This window comes from Dromiciops gliroides, chromosome 5 (assembly GCF_019393635.1).
Source record: "Dromiciops gliroides isolate mDroGli1 chromosome 5, mDroGli1.pri, whole genome shotgun sequence".
NCBI classification, from domain to species: Eukaryota; Metazoa; Chordata; class Mammalia; order Microbiotheria; family Microbiotheriidae; genus Dromiciops; species Dromiciops gliroides.
The window spans coordinates 191486485-191501304 of record NC_057865.1 but is presented as its reverse complement, the minus strand read 5'-3'; the positions used below and the strand labels follow the sequence as shown (position 1 = coordinate 191501304).

The window sequence follows — 14820 nt, the reverse complement described above, 5'->3', positions numbered from 1 at the left end:
TGTGTGACCCTGGGCAAGTCACTTAACCTTCATCGCCCTGCCCAAAACAAAACAATACTAGATGCAATAAGGATCAATAAATCCAATGTGCAACTACAGTGACTTCTTTCTACCTTGTTGTTAGTAGTGTCTAAGTCTTCATGACCCCATGGACCATATCACACCAATGCTGTCTTTGGGTTTTTCTTGGTAAATGATACTAGAGTGGTTTGCCATTTCCTTCTCTAGCAGATTAAGGCAAAGAAAGATTGAGTGACGCCTAGGGATACACAGCTAGTAAATGTCTGAGGCCACATTTGAACTCAGGTCTTCCTGACTCCAGGTCTAGTTCTCTATCCACTGAGTCATCTACCTGCCTCTTGAACTCCGCAAAATATCAGCCTGGAGGCAATAAGAGAGGGGGATTTTCAGAAAAGTTAGCACATACAGTAGCTTCCTAGCAGGTGGAAGACCAACTAGAGATAGGGGTAGCCTGCTATTCAAAGTATAGACCTTGTAAGCAACCATCTTGGCCAGAAGTGTTAAGTGATTTTTCTAAAGCACAGCTTGACCAAATCAGTCCCTTATAGCATGCCTGTGTCCAGGTTAGTGCTTAGATGAGGACAACATGCGTCCTTGGACTCCAAGGTCCCTTGCCCTTTGATCTGAGATGCTACAGAGGGCCCTGAAGAGCCAGCATCTAAACTTCAAAGATTCAGAGGGACCTAACCCTAGGAGATAAAGGAATCTGGTCCTCTTCTAAAGGTACAGGAACTCAGGTGACCCAAGTAGAGAATAAACAAGACCACCCAAAAACATAGCAGGAGACAAGGCCTGGCCCTGGCACAATGCACCAATTTAGGAATGGTAGCTGGAGAGGTGAGTAAACTGAATAAGATACTGCCATTATAAAAATTATTATAGGACTATAAATATATTTTTTAAAAATCCAACTAAGAAGAGAAATACTTCATAGCAGCTACAGAAACGCAAAGGGAAAAAAATAGATTTTCTTTCTTTTTTTGGTAAGGCAATTGAGGTTAAGTGACTTGCCCAGGGTCACACAGCTAGTAAATGTTAAGTGTCTGAGGCCGGATTTGAACTCAGGTACTCCTGACTCCAGGGCGGGTACTCTATCCACTATGCCACCTAGCTGCCCCTAAAAAATAGATTTTCTACAAGGACTACATGAACACCTGGAAGAAATGAAGCAAGACATTAAAAAATAAAAGCTCGGAGGAAAGAATTGAAAAAGAATAGATAACTTAGATCAGAAAGTAGTAAATCTCACCTGTGTAACAGACTCCATGAAAATTAGAATAGACCAAATAAAAATCAGTGACTCCAAAAGAAAGAAAGAAATATTAGATCAAATCAAGAGTAAAAGTAGGAGAAAATATAAGATATCTGAGGTATAAAACAACTGACCTAGTAAACAGGTTAAGGAGAAATAATTTAATAATCATTTGGACTCCGAGAAAAACATAGATCATAATAAATCATCATAAATGATTTATTAGAATTGGAGGGCAAAGTGAAGATAGAAAGAATCCACTAATCTCCTTCTAAAAGAAACCTCAAAAAGGAAAATTCCCAGAAATGGAACAGTCAGAATTCAGAGCTTTTGCTCTGAAAAAGAAACACATTGCAAACAATAATAGCTAACATGTAGAACTTATTATATAAATGCAGTGTGCTAAGAACTTTACATTATGATCTCAATTGATCTTCAGGAAAACCTGGGGAGGGAGGGCAGTAGGTGCTATTATTAAACAAGCAGAAATAAAGTTCAAAGAACACACAAAGGAGTTGGGGAGAGAAGCTCCAAGAAAGCCCTGGAAAGAGAAACATTGTAAATGGTGGTAGGCAGTCTTCTGAGCCCCAGGCAGATGGGAGAACTGGCTCCACACACGGTCCTTTACTTCTAGGGCTTGGGGATACTTGAGACTGCCAAGAGAAGCCCTACCCAGAAAAGATCTCCTCTCTTTCAATGTAAGCTGAGATCTTTCCTTGCTTCACAGCCAAAGAGCTCATTTTCTCTTATGAACAGGGTGTCCCGAAAGTCTGAGTGCCGTTTTTGTTTTGTTTTTCGGGTTTTTTTTTTTAGTGAGGCAATTGGGGTTAAGTGACTTGCCTAGGGTCACCCAGCTATTAAGTGTTAAGTGTCTGAGGCTGGATTTGAACTCAGGTACTCCTGACTCCAGGGCCGGTGCTCTATCCACTGCGCCATCTAGCTGCCCCACTGAGTGCAGTTTTAAAGCTTAAAATTAAAGCTTTAAATTGTACTCTGACTTTTGGGATGCCCTGTATTTTCTGATATATGCTCAACTGGAGAACTCTCATTTCTGTTTGCTGTTTTGCTTGGATAAATGGGCTTACTTGTTACTCACTATGTATTATGGTCTTTCATATAAGGTAAAGAAGGGCTAAGTCAGTGAGTGTAAGTTAAGGGCTGCCCTCTCCCTTAAAAGTGATCAGTGGGGGGCAGCTAGGTGGCACAATGGATAAAATGCCCTGGATTCAGGAGGACCTGAATTCAAATATGACCTCAGACACTTGATACTTACTAGCTGTGTGACCTTGGGCAAGTCACTTAACCCCCATTGCCCCCCCCCCCAAAAAAAAAGTGATCAGTGGAAGAAGAAAGAAATCAGGAGCCAAGATGGCAGAGGAAAGGCAGTGACTTCCCAGTGATCTCCCTCAAAACCCCTCCAAATACCTTCAAATAATGCCATAAGACAATTCCTGGAGCAGCAGAACCCACAAAAGGACAGGGTGAGATAATTTTCCAGCGAAAGATGACTTAGAAGGTTGGCAGGAAAGGTCTGTTGTACCAAGGTAGGAGTGGAGCTCAGACCTGGGCTGCACCATGCAGCCCCAGCCCCAGCCCCAGAGAATCAGGCCTCTAGAGCTTTTGAACCAGATGCGGCAGCAGCTACTTTTGAAACTCAGCTCACAGTTTGGTGAGGGGGTTGACTGGTTGGCTGTGGAGACTGCAGGGGTCTCTACTGGCACTGAGTCGGAACTATGTTGTGTTGCCCGTGCTCAGAACCAGGAAGCAGTCTTGGGTGGCGGTCCAGGTAGGGGAGGGGCACAGGCAAGCTGGAGCTTGCAACCACAGTGAAACAGAATTCTGTTCCCAGGTTAAAGAGCAAGAAGGCCTGTGGCTACTTACAGACTAGAGCATAGGCCAGGGGAGTGTAGAATGTGCCTCTCCTTAAATCGTACCACCTGGTACCCCCTGAAGCTTGGGACAGTGTGCCCTGGAAGCAGTGCCCCACTTGAAGAAGGAGTTAAAAGTCAAGAAATAGGCTAGGAAAATGAGCAGACAGAAAAAAAAAATGTGGACACTAGAAAGTTTCTTTGGTGACAAGGAAGATCAAAATACACCCTCAGAAGAAGATAACAAAGTCAAAGCTCCTACATCCAAAGCTTCCAAGAAAAACATGAATTGGTCTCAGGCTATAGAAGTGCTGAAAAAGGACTTTGAAAATAAAGTAAGAGAGGTAGAGGAAAAAAACGGAAAGAGAAATTAGATAGATGCAGGAATGTCATGAAAAAAAGAGTGATCAGGGGCTCATACTCCTAGACCAGATATATTGGGAGGTGTAGTGGCCCAATACCCCTCTTGAATATTTGTTTTGTTTTGTTTTGTTGGTGAGGCAATTGGGGTTAAGTAATTTGCCTAGGGTCACAGAGCTAGTAAGTGTCAAGTGTCTGAGGTCGGATTTGAACTCAGGGCCTCCTGAATCAAGGGCTGGTGCTTTATCTACCGTGCTACCTAGCTGCCCCCTACCCCTCTTGAATATTAAAGAACAAATTGCCTGACCTCTCCTTCCCTGTCTGTCCCTCACCCTAGCTAGTCCTGGTGATACAGACAGAACCCTTCTCTTATTAGCTGCAGAGGTGGGTCAGGTATTCCACAATCCACCTACACATGTAATCTCAAATATCATTGAGCTGTGATATAAGGGTGTGTTGGATCCATCTCACAGGGGCAGCTGTTAAATTTTCAGTGTGAGCATCTCAGAAATAGAAAATGCTACAAATCAGAGCTTAATTTATTGCTTTGCTGCTTATTTAGACTTAAGAAAGTGATGTAGAAAATGTTAATAATTCCAATTCCAATTAAATTTAAAAGTGTGTCCTAGAAAACCTATTGTTAAATGTTTACCAACTTACCAGGTTGTTAGAAATGAAAAAAAAGGAACAATTTCAAGGGATCCTGGAAAGAAAGAACTGGTACAGAGTGAAGTGAGCATAATCAAGAGAAGGATTTATATAGGGCCAATAGCATTTTAAAGAAAAATACCCTTTAAAGACTTAAAAACTCTGACCAATGCAATAACCAAGCGTCACTCCAGAGGAGTCTCCTGACAGAGATGATCAACTCAAGAAGTAGAAAGAGACGTACTTTTTTGGAAATAGTCTTTATGTGGATTTGTTTTGCCTAACTATACTTATTTTTTATAAAAGTTTTTTTCCTATTTTTAATTTGGAGAGTAGGGTAAGGTAGGAAGAGGTTATTGATGATGATGATGGTAAAAAAGATAGGACATTGAAACTTTTATAAAGAGCATAGAGAAGAACAGAGGGAAGTTCAGATGGTAGCAGAGATAAGCAGGACGGTTTTGAAAGTAATATGTTAAATTTACTATATACATACACACATATGTTTTTTTTTTACAAAGCAAGTGATAGGCAATTCACGATTTCATCCTTTCTGAGTGCTTACAATCTTCTCTTTGGGTTCCACTTTGTAGAAATGTTCATCTCTGTGTGTATCTCTCACTCAAAAGAAAGAAAAAATAAAGCTGAAATTCAAACCTAGCCCACCCCCAAAGAAACGAAAAAAATATCACTTTAGTAGCTAGAAGTGGGAGAGAAGCTTGAAACTGGAAGATAATTAGGAGGCTATTACCACAGTTCAGGTGAGAGGTGATGAGAATTTAAACCACTCCTCTCTGCTGACCCACAAAAGAGAGCCAACAGACTGTTCTCATCTCTGTTTTAACTTTTTCCTTTTCAAACAACAAATTAGAGTACAGTAGAGTGGACCTGTCCACATATGTTAAAGTAGTCCCAAGGATATTTTCTTACCCAGGGCGTCCAGGTTCCTGCTCATTTGAATGTTTCATATAGGTAAATGTTGTGGCTAGGTTGCACCTGTTTAGAAAGCATTTACTAGTCACTGCTTGGCAAGAACAATATGCCCCTGCCTCTTCCCTCCCCTGATTCGAGAAGATAGAGGAGGACTTTCTAACACAAGAGATGACAGCAGGTATGGTAGTACTGGATTATCAAGAGTTCCTGCTGAATCACAGGAGAAGGGCAAATATATAATTGCCCATGTGGCCTGAAATTGAAGTCTAGGGACAGTATTATTCTTGAAACTCTGCTTCCCAGTAAGAGGAGGGAAATCTTCTATATTACATGATTCCAGAATCTTAACTTTCTAGCAGTAAGGAGAGATTTCTCGACTTTGGGGGATTGCCTCAAAAATAGCTCCAAGAAGGGGATGTGGAAAAACTGGGACACTAATTCGTTCTTGGTGGAGTTGTGAACTGATCAAGCATTCTGAAGAGCATTTGGAACTATGCCCAAAGGGCTATAAAACTGCATACCTTTTGATCCAGCAATACCACTGCTGGGTCTATATCCCAAAGATGTCAAAAAAGGGAAAAGGACCTATTTGTACAAAAATATTTATAACAGTTCTTTTTGTGGTGGCTAAGAATTGGAAATCCAAAGGATAGATATGTCCATCAATTGGAGAATGGCTAAATAAGCTGTGCTATATATATGTTTGTAAATGGAATATTATTGTACTGTAAGAAATGACAAGCAGGATGATTTCAGAAAAACTTGAAAAGACTTACATGAAATAATGCACAGTAAGGTGATCAGAATAAGGAGAATGTCATACATGGTAACAGCAATATTGTATAATGAAGAATAGTAAATGACTTAGCTATTCTCAGCAATACAATGATCCAAGACATTCCCAAAAGACTAATGATAAAGCATATTCTCTGCTTCCAGAGAAAGAACTGATACTATCTGAATACAGACTGAAGCATGATATTTTTCACTTTTTTCTTTCATTCTTTTTTTAATCTTCTTGTACAAAAATGACTAATATGGAAATGTTTTACATGATTGCATATGTATAAACTATATCAGACTGTTCACCATCTCAGGGAAGAGGGAGGGAAAAGAGGGAGGGACAGAATTTGGAACTCAAAACTTTTTTTTTAATGCTTAAAAATTGTTTTAACATGTAGTTGTAGGAAAAAAATATTATATTAAAACATACAAGAAAGAACAGTTCAAAGATTGAGAGTTCAGAAATCTTTTAGAAAGAAAGTTCTGAGCATCATGTCTCTTGGAGGAGGAAAAGGTTTACTCATGTGTTACCTACCACTGGGAATCAGTAAAGGACTAAAGCTATAAGATGAAGGAAGAGAAAGCCTGTACTTTGCTTCCTATTATTAATGTGAATTGTTTGAACAAGGTCTATTGGAAAAGGGGTTGCCTATCCAGCAGTGCCAAAGTATTCCAGATATAGTTCTACATAGCCTTCCACTGTCAGTCAGGGAGGGACTAGACCATGTGGGAGAAATTTATTTTACTAGATTGTCAGAATGTGTCCTCCACTGAGGTTAAAGGATACTATGAGTGACTTATGCATTTTCTGTGTTTGTTTATAGGCTGTTCTGAGTCTTATCTTCTGCAGCTTTCTGTTAGGTGAAATAAAGACTGTCCTCTACCTAATATATATTTGTTACCTTGAGTGCTTGTTCCCATTATTCATGTTTGTGAAAACCTAGACACACACATATTTGGGAATTTCCCAGAGCAAACTCTGATAAAGGCATATGAGCCAAAGATATAATGACCTTTTTTGGACCCACCTACAAGATCTGACCTGGTCTGGGTGAGTACAGAGCTTGGAAGGCCCTGGGTCATGGGTCACATACCAAAATGTGTTTAAAAAAAAAAAAAAGGAGCTTAGCAAATGATGTAGGAACAAGGAATAACAGACAGCCTAGTTAATTGCTGATAGGATGTTAAAAGAATGAGAGGAAGGCTTCCATTGTGTCAGTAGGATCATCTTTGAAAGCCTTATGAGAGGACATAGACAAGAGTTACACAGAAGATGCAGATGGGTTATAATATGCACCACTGGAGGGAGTCATCACATAGACAATATTATGGATTCATCCTAGACCTCCCAATAATACTATAGCCCAGCAGGACCTTGGGGCCTAGTGCCTGAGACAAATCCCACTTTCTTCTACTTCCTGTCTTCTCCAAAGTAGCCTAATGATTGTATTCTAGGCCCCCAATTCTGTCACTTATTCTAGCTCCAGACTTTACCTAGCAGCCATGGGTACAAATATTTCCTCCTTAGTTCCCTCTCTCCACCACTGAGCCTTTAAGTAGAGAATTCTAAGTTTGACCAGGGGAATCTTAAAACAGCGCCATACCTTTTCTCCCTCATTTCGCCTTTTGCTTTAGATCAAATAAAGCCTGGGAACTATCACTACTATTTTGTAGTTCTGCCCAAGCTCATTCCTTTCTCTTTCCTGGGCCTCTGGAAACTTCAAGAGGCTTCAGGTCCTAGAGTTTTTAACCTTCCAGGTTGATGGAAAGAGAATCCTAGGCTTCTCTTGGGTCACCTAAAGCAGTGTATCAAGCTTTTTAGAGGGGTGAATATTGGGCCCCTTGAACAAGAAGAATGAATGTGAGTCAGTTCACAAAGACTGCAATACGATAGGGCTGCCCTTTATTGAATCTTAGCTAGAAAATAAGGGGCACAAGGAAAGGAAACAGGGGTTAAAGAGGGTCTCTAGGCAGGGAACAGAGAAGAGGGTGAGGTTCTGGTTTACCCCAGTAACACCTAGTTATACCTTCCAGGTCTGGGCTTCTATGGCAGTTACCGAAGCTATTTGGGGAAGCATCCAGGGCCTTCTAAGTCCTTGCTTTCTGTCAGAGCTAGCCATCTTGCTTTGGAGACTGTGAAGGGTATTTAGAGAGGAAGGGGAACGGGCTAGGTAGGGGTCAGAATGGTCATTGAGGAAGGTTGGAGGAAAAGGCTACACATATGGGGGACGCTGATAGCAGTAGGAGGGAAGGGGATCCATTTGGTCATCTAGGCTTTGCTACTTGCCATGTTCTTCTCTACATTTCCTAAATCCTACCTGCCCTCTAATGGGGAAGTACTGAGGAAATGGTAGCAGGTGAGTTCCAATCTTCAGCAGGATGTGGGGCATCGGAGATCCAAGCTGTCCCTTATCTCCCATCTTTTGCCACCCTCTTCAGTTCCAGATCTTCAGGAAGCTGTCCCAGGAGCCTGTGGCCACTGCCATCCCATCAGCTGTGACCCCCAGGCAACTGACCCTGTTGTCATGGCCTGAGAGAGTCCCTAAGGGAAAGAAAGATAAGCCTTGAGACCTCTGCCTTTGAGCAGAGAAGAGAGTATTCTGATTAATGGCAGCCTATATCCATGGGAAAAGAACTCTTCCCCAAAAGAAAGGGTTCTCTCTTACCCTCAAAAGCCAATGGGATTTGTTATGTGCCAAAGAGCCCTTTGGCATTCCTCTCTGCTAGGGAATGAAGGAAACCCAGGTCCTCATGGTTTTAAGGAAGGAGGAGTAGGGAGTTCTCTCTGTTCTCTGGGGAAAGCTGGAGGAGGCAAGGACAAGAGCTAGCAAGGCTATTCTCAGAGGCCAGGCTGGTCCTGGCTTATCCCTTTGCATTTGGGTCAAGAACAGGGCAGTGAATCCTAGGGGAAACTCCTCTGAGTACCCTGATATACCTGGCTCTTTCCCAGGCTACTTAACACTAAAGACTCTAGGAGAGAAGATCAGTTCTGTTACTGTTGATTTGGCCTGGGCCTAGAACTGACCAGTCTGTGGCTTGGTAGTATAAAAGGCCTGTATTCAGACATTTACATCCACATCTTTCTTTCACTGTCTCCTGATGAGGGAAATGGGGTAGTCCTAGGTCATTAGGTAACTGGTGGGGAAGGGCAACTGGGAATAGAGAAAACCATAATATCATAAATAAAGATGGAAAGGATTTTCAGTCATCTAGTCTAACCCCCCCTCATTTTATTTTTTTTTTTTATTTTTAAAATTTTTTTAGTGAGGCAATTGGGGTTAAGTGACTTGCCCAGGGTCACACAGCTAGTAAGTGTTAAGTGTCTGAGGCCAGATTTGAACTCAGGTACTCCTGACTCCAGGGCCGGTGCTCTATCCACTGCGCCACCTAGCTGCCCCCCCCCCCTCATTTTAAAGATGAGAAAACGGAGACTCCAAGATGTTAAATGGCTTTGAACTAAGATCTGACTCCATGGCCAACAGGGAATTCTGGGAATCCTCCCTTTTTTCTTCCCAACTTGATCTCTCATTACTGGACACAGCTACTGTAGAGAATTAGGAGCAGTGGTTGTGGAGAGATGAGAAAGAATAGGGTCTTATGTTGTTGCTGTTCCGTCATGTCTGACTCTTTGTGACCCTATTTGGGGTTTTCTTGGCAAGAATATTGGAGTGGTTTGACATTTCCTTCTCCAGCTCATTTTACAGATGAGGAAACTGAGGCAAACAGGGTTAATTGACTTGCCCGGGGTCATACAGCCAGTAAGTGTCTAAGACTGGATTTGAGCTCATGTCTTCCTGACTCCACTGTGCCACCTAACTGTCCATAATAGGGTACTTGAGTAGTCATAAAACTACAGAAATGGAAGGGGACTCAGAGATTACAGAGGGGAAAAACTGAGATCAGAGAAGTGAAATCACCTACCTAACACCACAAAGCTGCTTAACAGGAGAGCCAGGAGTAGAATCCTGATGTCCTGGCTCCAAGTCGAATCATCTTACCACCTGATATTTTTCTCAAGATTCCTTTAAGGGCATCATTTAAGGCTGTTAAGTGATATAAGGGATAGAGAGCTAGATCTGGAGTCAGGAAGACCTGAGTTCAAATCTGGCCTCAGATTCTAGCTGTGTGACCCTGGGTGAGTCACTTAGCCTCTGTTTGCTTCGGTTTCCTCAGCTGTAAATGGGGATAATAGCAGCTACCTTGCAAGGTTATAATGAGGATCAAATGAAATACTATTTGTAAAGTGCTCAGCACAGTGCCTGGCATATAGTAGGTACTCTTTAGACACTTATTCCATTCCTCTTCCCCGCATCACAATTTTAACTTGAAAGTGGTCTGAAAATAATGGTAATGATCTCCATTCACATGGCATTCTAAGTACAAAGTACTTTACTTATGACAACTGTGTGAGTTAGCTAATATAAGTATCATTATGTAGATAAGGAAATCGAAAGGACAGCATGGGATGATCCTAGAATACCTTGATTGAAACAAGATGGCCCTAGTCAATATGGTCTTGAAATTGAGAGATAGCAGTATGGAAAGATAGAGGCAGCTAGATGGTGCAGTGGATAGAATTCTAGGCCTCTAGTCTGGAAGACTTCTCTTCCTGAGTTCAAATCTGGCTTCAGACACTTACTAGTTATGTTACTCTGGGCAAGTCACTTAACCCTGTTTGCCTCAGTTTCCTCATCTGTAAAATGAGCTGGAGAAGGAAATGGCAAACCACTCCAGTATCTTTGCCAGGAAAACCCCAAATGGGGTCACAAAGAGTCAGACACAACTGAAAATGACTGAACTGAAGTATGGGAAGGGCTTTGTGAATTGGGGCTGGAAGGAAAGTTACAGATCATGGAGGACAAGTACAATGCTCCAAAATAGGGAAAGAGGGGGTGTCACAAGGAACCAGAGACTCAGTCTGAAGAAAAGTGCAGTCTCACCAACACGTTCGCCCTTCATGGAGTCCCAGATGTTGCAGTTGAAATCATCGTAGCCAGCCAGCAAGAGGCGGCCACTTCGGGAGAAGGCAACTGATGTGATTCCACAAATGATGCTCTCGTGCGAGTAAGTGATCAGCTCCTGATCAGCCCGCAAGTCGAAGAGACGACAGGTAGCGTCATCTGAGCCAGTGCATATTGCTTCACCATTGGGGAAGAACTAAGAGGAGAGGAAATGATTGTGATAGAAAGGTCAAAGTCCTCGATAAAATGTATGTTAAAAAATCACGTGCAGGGTCCTTAGTGAAGCCTGTGTAGAAAGTAAGATGTACATACACAGATAGCATTGATGTCAGACTCATGACCAGTGAAAGTTTGGCGGCAAGTCCCCTCTCGGACGTCCCACAGCTTGGCACTGGCATCGCAGGCCCCAGAAATAAAGAGTTTGAAATCGGGAGAAACAGCCAGGCTCATGCAATCTCCTGTGTGGCCCAGAAATACCATCTTCTGCTGCCCAGTCTCAATGTCCCACAGGGCACTGTAGGCAATACAGGAGAGACACAATTAAAAGAAAACATCTCCCCTAAAAGCACATCGTTTTGATGCCTAATTTCCCAGTCCCTCCCCCAAAGTGTTAGCTCCTATAGTCCCTTCTTTGTTACCACGTGGTGTCTCCAGAGCTGGTCACGATGTTGTTGTCATTTAAGAATCGGCAGCAGGAGAGGTAACCTGGTGGGGATAAAAGGGCTGTCACCAGGGGTAAGGCTGAGCCTTCAGTGGAGACGAGGCCTTCCTCTTCATGTGGAGGTAGAACTTAGGACCAAGTCTTGCTTTGGGAGGTTCTCCTTTGTGAGGGACCTCACCTGTGTGGGCAGAGAGCTCCCGGCTGACTTTGACATTGCCCTCTCTTGATTTGAGGCTGTAGATGGAGCACATATTGTCCAGCCCCCCACAGGCCACGAAGTTTCCTGACGGAGCATAGGCACAGGTCATGACCCATGAGGAACGAAGAGGGATGGCATGGACCTGGCCAGGGAGGAGCAGAATGGGGTAAGGACTGGTAGAAGAGGGATGAGGGTAAGCAAATCGAGGTAGGTCCAGGAAGCATGGCAGTAGGAAAGGGGCTTTGTCTGAGTAATTGGGAAAGTACTTCAGGGTAGATGAGGGCAGATAAGCAAGGCACCTTGTTGGTTGTATAGGTATCCCACACAATGAGCTTCCCATCCTGCGAAGCACTCACTAGCAGCCTGGAGAGAGAATAGGGCATCCAGGTTACTTGGAGATTTCTCCCCTTTCCGCCCTGCCCCCCATCCTATGTCCCTCTTCTTCAACTCACTTGGAGTCAGTAGACCAATGCATGGCATAGATCTTGGCCAAGTGTCCACGGAGAGTCCGGCGTGTCCGCATTTGAATCCTCCCAACAACCTCTAGACCAGAAGTAAGCTATAGAGGACAGAGGTTAATTATACTCTTAGAGGCTACCTAGGTTCCTGCATACTGATCCCACTCCATGCCTGGGTTTTCCCCTTACCCCAATTCCCATCTTTTTTGATGGAAAAGCTCTTACCTCTGCCAGGGTGGTGTCAGCACAGGCTTTCCTGGCATCCTGAGGGGAGAGAAATCATCAATGTAGGGGAAGGGCAATAGGGAGACAAGGAGGGATTCAGTTTGAGTTGGGGAATGAAGGAAACCCCAAGTTTGAGGGGGATGCAGTATAAGGGACTCAGATCTAGATTGCCAGCTTAGAGAGTTCATGAGCCGGGGCAGCTAGGTGGCGCAGTGGATAGAGCACCGGCCCTGGAGTCAGGAGTACCTGAGTTCAAATCCAGCCTCAGACATTTGACACTTACTAGCTGTGTGACCCTGGGCAAGTCACTTAACCCCAATTGCCTCACCAAAAAAAAAAAAAAAAAAAAGAGAGAGTTCATGAGCTTGAGAAGAATCCACAGGTACAGGGATCTCTAGTGAGGGAGATTACCGCAATCTGTTTCTTGAGCTGTTCAGCTTCCTGACGCAATTGTTCCATCTCCCCCATGGCTAATAGATGAAACTGCTCCTGTTCCTACCCTGGCAAGGTCATGTAGATAATTAGGGAACTCGATCTCAGTGCCCATTGCACCTCGACCAACCCCCAACAACTCCCTTCTGACCTTACCAAGTCACATACTGTATCCCTTCACATTCCATCTAGATAGCTTCCAGAAGGGAGTGATTCCTACTAATAACCCCCATTGATACACAAATTGAAGGCTTACAAAGCATCATCCTCACAACCACCTTGGGAGGTAAAAGGTACAGATGCCATTCCCCCATTTTATAGATGATCGAAGAGGTTGAGAGAGCGAAATAAATCACCCATATTAAGTGCCAAAGCTGGGGTTCAACATACTTTCCACTATACTATGTAAATAATTAGTCCCTTTTTCCTGGAGAAATGTGGGGTCTTTCCTCAAGAAAGAAAACTCTTAAAGGGCAGCTAGGTGGCGCAGTGGATAAAGCACCGACCCTGGAGTCAGGAGGACCTGAGTTCAAATCCAACCTCAGACACTTAACACTAGCTGTGTGACCCTGGGCAAGTCACTTAACATCCATTGCCCCGCCCAAAACAAAACAAAAAAAAGAATATAAAAAAAGAAAGAAAACTCTTTTTAGGGTGCCTTCAAATGGACAGATGATGCCTTACACCACAAACAGATCCCTGTTCCCTCTAAGCTTAGTTGTGTTAGGTTCAGCCCCATCCTTAGTTCACCAGGGCAATCCCTCCAGTTCTTCCCACCCAGCCACAGTAACAGAAGCAGTCCTTACTTGGGAATGGATTTGAGCTTGCTCTGGATTTTGGCTCTTCCTCCCTTGCCTCTGGTCCAACGCCCTAGGGTCAGCTGCCCCAGCTCTATGTATGGACACTGGCCTGGTCCCGGTGAGGTAGGGTAAAATCAGGTTGGGAAGGCTGTTGGGATACTGCCAGGGATCTAAGGGGAAAAGGCTGGGGAGGGGGCAGTGTAGGGCTGAGTCTTGATGGAGACTGCCAGAGAGAGCCAGGTTCCCTTGCAATGCACCCCTGTGTTCTTAGTTGGGGGGCATTAAGGAAAGATAGGGATAGAGTAGGAGGAGCATGTGCTTACCAGGCCACCTCTCTGATGGCAAAGATAAGAGCAGCAAATCACAGCTGGGATTAGACTAAAGCTGTTGAGGATTAGGGGGTCAGATTTTTGTTGTTATAAGGGGGAGGGGGAAAAATAATGATAGCAACAATAACTCCCAATTGAGAGGGAGAGCGAAGACCCAGTCCAGATTCCAGAACAGGGAATAGGGTAAGAGTTAGGGATGATGACATTGACAAACACCCTTTGCCACCAGCCCAGAGTAAGTGGCTCCCTAGGACTGATGGAATCACCAATAGCCAGTAGGGTTTATGAGAAGGGGAGGGGGGGTTCACATAGAAAACAGAGATGAGATTAGAGGAGACTGATCTGGATAATCTCCCTCCCCAAACCCCTTACCAGCTGTCCACAGGTCTTACCTTTAAGGGAAGGGCTGAATGTGAAAGGAGCAGAATGTGGATAGAGAGGGGGGCCTGTCTGAATCCAAGACTAGGGAGCCAAGGTTGGGAATAGGCCACCTCAATTTATCCCTCTCCTCGGTGTCAGGCATCCAAAAGCTACCTCCCTAATTCCCCAGAATCCCAGAAGGTCCTGTCCTAGAAGAACAGAGTGAATAGTCAAAATGTCTCAGAACCCATTAAAGCTTTGGTAGAGGAGAGCAGGGCTGTGGGACTCAGGTATAAAAGGAGGGATGATTTGGGGCTTGGACCATTTGCATGAGCAGAACAGGTGACACAGATTTCATTAACAAATCTGGAGGCCTTAACCTCCCAGCAGCACGGAAAGCAGCATTCAACACGTAGAACCATCTTTACATTCACAAGTAGCACAATCCTTAGGATCTGAATGTCATTTATTGCTTTGTATGACAGGCTAACTGTGAGAGGGGGATGACCTCCCACCCTTCCTCCCTTTTC

The 14820-nt window shown here is 43.7% G+C and overlaps 1 protein-coding gene across 2 annotated transcripts; it reads right to left on the bottom strand.

Moving 5' to 3' along the window:
- Nucleotides 1-6372: 6372 nt before the first annotated feature.
- On the bottom strand, nt 6373-13742 carry GNB3 (G protein subunit beta 3). Of its 2 annotated transcripts, none has more exons than XM_043967355.1 (10): nt 13608-13742; nt 12781-12869; nt 12370-12408; nt 12139-12245; nt 11986-12049; nt 11666-11828; nt 11465-11531; nt 11139-11340; nt 10806-11022; nt 6373-8407 (listed from the first exon to the last, which is right to left on the bottom strand). In XM_043967355.1, exons 2-10 carry the CDS (start codon nt 12835-12837, stop codon nt 8301-8303), a joined length of 1023 nt encoding a protein of 340 aa, XP_043823290.1. In that variant the 5' UTR covers nt 12838-12869; nt 13608-13742; the 3' UTR covers nt 6373-8300. The 2 variants fall into 2 exon arrangements, with proteins under 2 accessions (XP_043823290.1, XP_043823291.1); XM_043967356.1 differs by having other exon boundaries at nt 12781-12864; nt 13608-13646.
- Nucleotides 13743-14820: the final 1078 nt, after the last annotated feature.